Genomic DNA, 7202 nt, shown 5'->3' with positions numbered 1-7202 from the left:
TTGAAAATTCCTCTGAGAAAAAAAGTTATGACGTCAAAATATCTCCGCTAATGGAAATCGCCGAAAAAATTATCTCCGAAACTCGGCAAGTTTTTTGAATTCTGTTTGCGAGAATCGAACAGGGCATTAGCAGAGATGAATTACCGCACATATGATACATCACTATGACGTCATATCATTTTTTAATGACGTCATTCCTATTTTTTGACATTTTTTGTTTCACAACCCAGAGTTTTCATCGGATCTTCGTGAAACTTGCCATGTATATGCAGAAATCCCACGTGCAGGCAGTAACCATCTCCGAGTTTGGAAATTCTTCCTAGAAAAAAAGTTGCTGTTATATCGTCGCTCATGGAAATCGCCTAAAAAATTATCTCCGATACAAGGCAAGCTTTTTGAATTCTGTTTGCGGGAATCGAACAGGGCATTAGCAGAGATGAATTACCGCACATATGATACATCACTATGACGTCATATCATTTTTTATGACGTCATTCCTATTTTTTGACATTTTTTGTTTCACAACCCAGAGTTTTCATCAGATCTTCGTGAAACTTGCCATGTATATGCACAAATCCCACGCGCAGGCAGTAACCATCTCAGATTTTGGAAATTCTTCCTAGAAAAAAGTTGACGTCATAATATCGCGCTAATGGAAATCGCCTATACCATTATCTCCGAAACTCGGCAAGCCGTTTGAATTTTGTTTGTGGGAATCAAGCCGGGCATTACACAGATAATTTATCGCAAACCTGATACATCACATTGACGTCATATTCGTTTCTATGACGTCATCATTAAGAGGACGAGGATCTTGGCTCATTTGAGCTTGTTTTAATGTACGCCGTGCGCTCGACGTACGGAACGCGTGAGCGCACCGTGCACAGGCTCGAGTAATGACGTCACAGTGTCACGCAGCTCCGTGGCTCGCCTCCCCTCGCCGCAAGCGCGCATCTTCCCCGCACCATTGTTATGCCGATCGGCGGCCAGGAGCTCTGTCAGCGGCTTGAATGAATCCCTCGGGCGGAAAAGGCAAGAAAAGGAAAGGTCCACAGCGCCCGGGAAAAGACAAGACCGACAATCTGTCCCTGCACAAGCGCAATATTTACACCTTCTCGTACCCGCTCATTGCTATCTTCAGCCTTTTGCGCTTCCTCGCCTTCCACCTTTGGCTTTTCATCGCCTATGTGTACGAACGCCTCTCCGAGCTGGCGTCGGCCAGGTGGGCCGAGCCCACGGACCGGTCGTGGGAAGAGGCACCGATGACCGGCGAGGACGAGGTTCCACGGACCGAGCAGGTCAAGGCGGCGCACAAGCACGCCTTCGAGTTCATCTCAGCTGCGCTCAAGATCGATGAGGATGACAAAGGTAGGCCTATATATCGGAACAGTACCACCCGTGTGTGCGCTTGGACCTTTTTCAATCCACCGTTGTTTTCACACCTTTTTAAAGATTATACCTGAATATATTTAATGCTTTCCTGGCTGTGTAATGCATATGCCTACAGTTGTTTTCCTTATAACTCCATCTATGATTATTATTATTATTATTATTATTATTATTATTATTATTATTATTACTAGTGCGTGGCCGTACGTGCAAAAAAAAAGAAAAGAAAAAAGAAGAATTGTGACGTCAATTGTGACGTCATAGCACCGTGTCCTGTCATTGGTTTGGTAAATAAATGGCCATAACTTGGGAACCACTTGTCCGATTAATATCAAACCTTGAAACGGCACATACTCAGGTCCCCAGCAATATACCTGGCAAGTTTCAATTAGATCGGACCAGTGGTTGTCGAGAAACAGCGGTCACAGACAGACAGATACACAGAGATTGCTGGAATTATATATATATATATATATATATATATATATATATATATATATATATATAAATATATATATATATATATATATATATATATATATATATATATATATATATATATATATATACCCATTTTCATGCATTTTCACCGAGATGCTGGTAGGTCGAACCATTGTGACACTTTACTGTGACATCATTGAGCGTGTTTCATTACACACCTGCAATTAACTGTACATCCTTATAATAAGGATGGCGACGATGCGCAGGATGATGATGATGATGATGATGATGATGATGATGATGATGACAAATCCATTTTTCGAAATCGAATCCTTTCTTTGTAATGGTAATGAATGGAGTCGTATTGGAAGGACAGCATTTACGGAGAAGTTTTAACCCCTTTGAGTAATCCCCCATCCTACTCAGGTGGCCAAGGACCCCAGACCGAATGTGTCTAGCTGTCGGTACGGCTCGCAAGATGTCTGGCCAGAGTGCGTTCGGCATCGTTGCCCATCTGGGTAGATTCCCCATAAGCTAAAAGGACGAACCATTCATGATGGTCAGCTTACAACATGTTTATTTTGAGTTTATGATGGCTACACATTTCAGAATATGCAGATTGAAAGAAATTTCCCTTCCATGTTGTTCAATTTGAAAAACATGCAGATGTAGTGAGCACAGGAGCAACCGGAATGGGCATAGAGTAAGCATGATGTCATGATCCAGTACACATCACTAGTTAGCGTTGCAGGGACACAAACAGTTTCGTGCTGACCAAGGTACATCTAAGAGAGGATGGAGTAGGGATTGTACAAGTGAACCTTCAGGGACAAGAAACACTTTCTGGTTGAAGTCATGTCTCTCTTGTGTGCTTACATACCCTCAGTGTAGGTCACGCAGCATGACATCACTCATCCATTTTATTGGCCACAGGTGACATGACTAATCCATATCAGGGAAATGCATCCGAGGTAATACATTTTATAGATGTCGTGTGCCCACAATTTTTATAAATGTTTAAACAAAACCTAGTTCTAGCGTATTATCTCAAACACTCATTTGTATCAAAATCAAACTCAAAACCCATTGGAATGCCAAACTGATTGGAATGAGAACAAGAATCTTCTTCTTCTAGTTCCTCTTTAACTTCTTCCTCCTCCTCTTCATCTTCTTCTTCTTCCATGTCCACCATTATCCTACCTTTATTGTGGAGTCGGTCTGAGGAAGCTTGGCCCAAGTCTTCACAAACAAGCTCATCAGGCCTGACACTCGACTAGTCAGGGTAGGAATTTGGTCATGATTGCCAGTAATAGCTCACCTACTCTTTGCAAAGGATACCGTGGGATGCTGAGCATCCACCAATGAATGTTGGCAAACGGGATTTCCGTTTAACGTCCAATCAAGGGATGGCACACATTGATAAATCACCCAGCCTGCGAAACACCGGACTGACAATTTATAGCTGGGTCAGGAATCAAACCCAGGCTAGACAACTTAGAGGTGAGTGTGCAAACCTCTGGGCCATCCTGTCAGCCGTAATGATGAAGAGAATGATGTCAAGTTGAAAAGAACCAGATGTACTGGAATACATTGTGACACCAAAACATTGAAGCGATGAAAACGTTTAGCTTCCTCCGTCAACGAAGGTGGACGGAGGTTACATTTTCACCCCTGTCTGTCTGTCTGTCAGTCTGTGAGTAGGATATCTCAAAAAGTTGTGGTCGGATTCAGAAAAACTTGGTGGACAGGTTGGGGGTGTGACAAGGAAGAATTGATTCTATTTTGGTGAAGATCCAGATCCAGATACCAGAATTTTTAAATTTCTTAAGCAAGTCTTCACCATTGAGAAATGGGACCAAAAACCGATATATACCACGATATCTCAAAAAGTTGTGGTCGGATTCAGAGAAACTTGGTGGACAGGTTGGATGTGTGACAAGGAAGAATTGATACTATTTTGGTGAAGATCCAGATCCAGATACCAGAATTTTTTAATTTCTTAAGCAAGTCTTCACCATTGAGAAATGGGACCAAAAACCGATATATAACACGATATCTCAAAAAGTTGTGGTCGGATTCAGAGAAACTTGGAGGACAGGTTGGGTAGTTGAGAAGAACAATCTGATTACATGTTGATTCAGGTCCTGATGCAGATCCGGCTTATCGGTGGGATACAAAACGTAAACTGTTCAGCCTGGAGGAGGGATGTGCTCTACCGAGTGGCATTCTAGCTATTATTGTGCACCGCTCCTTCCCAATTCCATATCCTGGTGACTCATGACGTCATCGCCGGGCGCTGAAGGAAGAGAGAGTTCAGTTTTGACTCCGTTTGTTTGTTTTCTTGTTTGGGTGATATCTCACCCATCCTTTGATCTAGGAATCTGAAATTTGGGGACAAAGGTGAAGATGTGCTTTGGCAAAAACGTTGTTTCTTATTTTTGATTAATCAATTAATTGATTAATTACTTAATTATTATCGATTTATTATGTACTTATTTATTTTATTTCTCATCTGGGCAATATCTCGGGCACCCTTTGAGCTGGGTAGCTGATATTTGGATATGACAGTGAACAAGTGATTTGGCTATAAAGGCTATTTTTCATTTATTGATCAATCAATCGATTAATTTTTCATTTTTCGATGAATTATTTAATTTTCAAAAATTGCAGATTCAGATGAAACGGTGGTGGTTTTGGTTTGCTATTCGCCCACTGATTAAGAAATGAATTATTTTATGATTATTAATTTATTTTAATTATGAAATTAGTCAATTATTCCATCTCTCTGTGCTGCACGGCGAGTAAGTAGCATTTGTACACATTCACCACAGAAGTACATTTGTACACATTCACCTCAAGTGCACCGCTCCCTCGCATTTCCGTCTCCATGTGCTGCATAGCGGCATCACCAGGCACCCCAGCAATGCCGTGCGCTGGAGCATTTATTTATTTATTTGGCATGGGGACAGTGTATTTTGAATCTACCTCTACTTGTATTTATTTTCCAAAAACAATGGAGTGCATCTATCCATCTATCTATCTATCTATCTATCTATCTATCTATCTATCTATCTTTCTATCGATAATAATAAATGTCAGTGTGTCTCCTCCATAACTCCAAAGCCATGAAACCTCGGGGCCCCAAACTTTTCATGCGTATGAAGAGACCTCCAAGGGAATGCATGAATGAAAGTTGGGTGTTTGGGTAAATTTAAACACCCCTGTTTGAAGATAATTAACAACTTACCTCCATGAAAGGCTTAACCTTTGTCAGCCTAACTTTGCCTTGCAGGGGTCTTCGTTACCAAACCCATTGGAATACGAGACTGATTGGAATGATAATGAGAATCTTCTTCTTCAACGGCCGCCATTATCCTATCTTTATTGTGGGGTCGGTCCGAGGAAGCTTGGCCCGAGTCTTTACAAACCAGCTCGCCAGGCCTGATTATCAACTCGTTAGGGTAGGAATTTGGCCATGGTCCCAATTCAAACATGCCTTGCCTTGAAAACACGATTTACTCTCGTGGACTAATTAAAGTATACTAGTACGTGCCCGTACGTGCGTGGCCGTACGTGCGAAAAAAATGAAAAATTTCAAACCGCTTGCCAGAAACAACCACACAGGCCGTTCCTTCGAGAAAGAACAGAAATCGAGAAAGAAAGAATACAGTAAGTCGATAAATCGAGAAAGAATACAGTAAGTCGTCACTATGTGGAAGTCCGGAAGTTAAGTCCTGACTGTCCGGAAGTTCACATATCACAGTTATGATTATTCGCAATTTAGTTTTAATGGCCAATTATTCAATTAGCGCCAACGTATTTTGCCTTTTCGCAATGCCATCACAAGGAAAAACAGAAAGAGAAGAGAAGAGAAAAAAACGTACGTGCAAATCCCCCCCCCCCAAAAAAAACTTTCAAACAACCACACAGGCCGTTCTTTCGCTCTCGTAAACGACGACTGGATTGGGGCATTGTGTTTATCTATAAAATGCACATAAGAAATCGAGAAATTATTCGAATACACTAAGTCATCACTATCCGGAAGTCCATATGTTGTAACCCATAATGGGGAACGTGGCTGAGGTTCCCTTCCCCATCGGCCACGCCCACGCAGCAACGTGTCTTGTCGTTGGTTGGTAAATAAATGGCCATAACAATGGAAGCACTTGTCTGATTAATATCAAACCTTGAAAAGGCACATCCACAGGGCCCCAACAATATACCTGGCAAGTTTCAATTAGATCGGACCAGTGGTTGTCGAGAAACAGCGGTCCACACACACACGCACACGCACACGCACACACACACATGGCTGGAATTATCGATAGATAATCAAAATATTGTATCGGATTTGAGAATCAGATCTCGTCGATGAAATAAGTGTCGAAATCTGGAGTGAAATCTGAAAAGTTTAACAAATTAGCAATTTTTATAACTCAGTGTATTATTTAAGCAAAGCATAAAAATTGACTTTTTCTCCTGTTCGGACGATTATATTGAGTGAAGGGAAGATTAAGGAATGTGCAGAAAGTGTAACTTCATTGAGCGCAACAAAAATAATGAACCAACGGGTTCACCACACTCTACAAGCTGCTTTTGCAAGCCATGGCGATACAGTCCACTGGGGTCCTTTTTTCGGGAATTACATACACAGTTTGCTTTTTCACTGTTTTTTGTGATCTGCTTTCATTACAAAATATGACATATAAATATACTACTGGTTGCTGCAATATATTGATAGTCGGCAGTTGCAGCAAGCGAAGAAGTACTTTTTGTTGCGTGACCGTACGTGCATACATACATACATACATACATACATACATACGTACATATATACAAGATGAGAGTTTTAGTAATTTATAGATATGATGCTATTCCCCACTGTAGACTCTCAGGGATTAATTAAAGTGTATAACGGAAATCCATCTTTGCATTTGAGGATCGGAGCTTGTGGATGAAATAAGTGTCAATCTGGAGTGAAATCTGGAAATTTAAAGTTGTTTGTGATTCTTATAAGGAAGCGTATTTACTTGAAGCATGGCTATGCTCCCTCCTTCTCTATATATTTACACAAGAAAATGTGAAATTTCCAAAGCATGAAAGTTCACATTTTCTTCTGTTCAGACAATTATATTGAGTGAAGAAATGATTAACGAATGTGCCCAAAGTATAACTATTGAGTGGAACAAAAACAGTTAGAAAGGCACTCGGTGGAGTGCATAACCTCACCACACAATGCCTGATCCAGCAGAACATATCGGATCCAATAAATTTTTGATATATCGTTTTTAACCCTATCTCTCAATGGTGAAGAATCACTTTGAAAATAAAAAAATTCTCATATCCGGATATGGATTTGGATCTACACCAAA

At 40.8% G+C, this 7202-nt stretch overlaps 1 protein-coding gene across 1 annotated transcript in view; it reads left to right on the top strand.

Moving 5' to 3' along the window:
* The first annotated feature begins 907 nt into the window (after positions 1-907).
* The window catches only part of SPAST (spastin), a 90753-nt gene continuing 84458 nt past the window's right edge, over positions 908-7202 (top strand). The window contains exon 1 of the mRNA XM_085888849.1: positions 908-1368. Coding sequence (XP_085744975.1) covers positions 1011-1368 — 358 coding nt within the window. The 5' untranslated portion in view covers positions 908-1010. The remainder of the gene's footprint in view (positions 1369-7202) is intronic.

This window comes from Eptatretus burgeri, chromosome 7, assembly GCF_056783735.1.
Source record: "Eptatretus burgeri isolate ZD-2024b chromosome 7, Ebu_testis_v1, whole genome shotgun sequence".
In the NCBI taxonomy this organism is placed as follows: Eukaryota; Metazoa; Chordata; class Myxini; order Myxiniformes; family Myxinidae; genus Eptatretus; species Eptatretus burgeri.
This window is presented reverse-complemented; position numbering and strand designations above follow the sequence as displayed.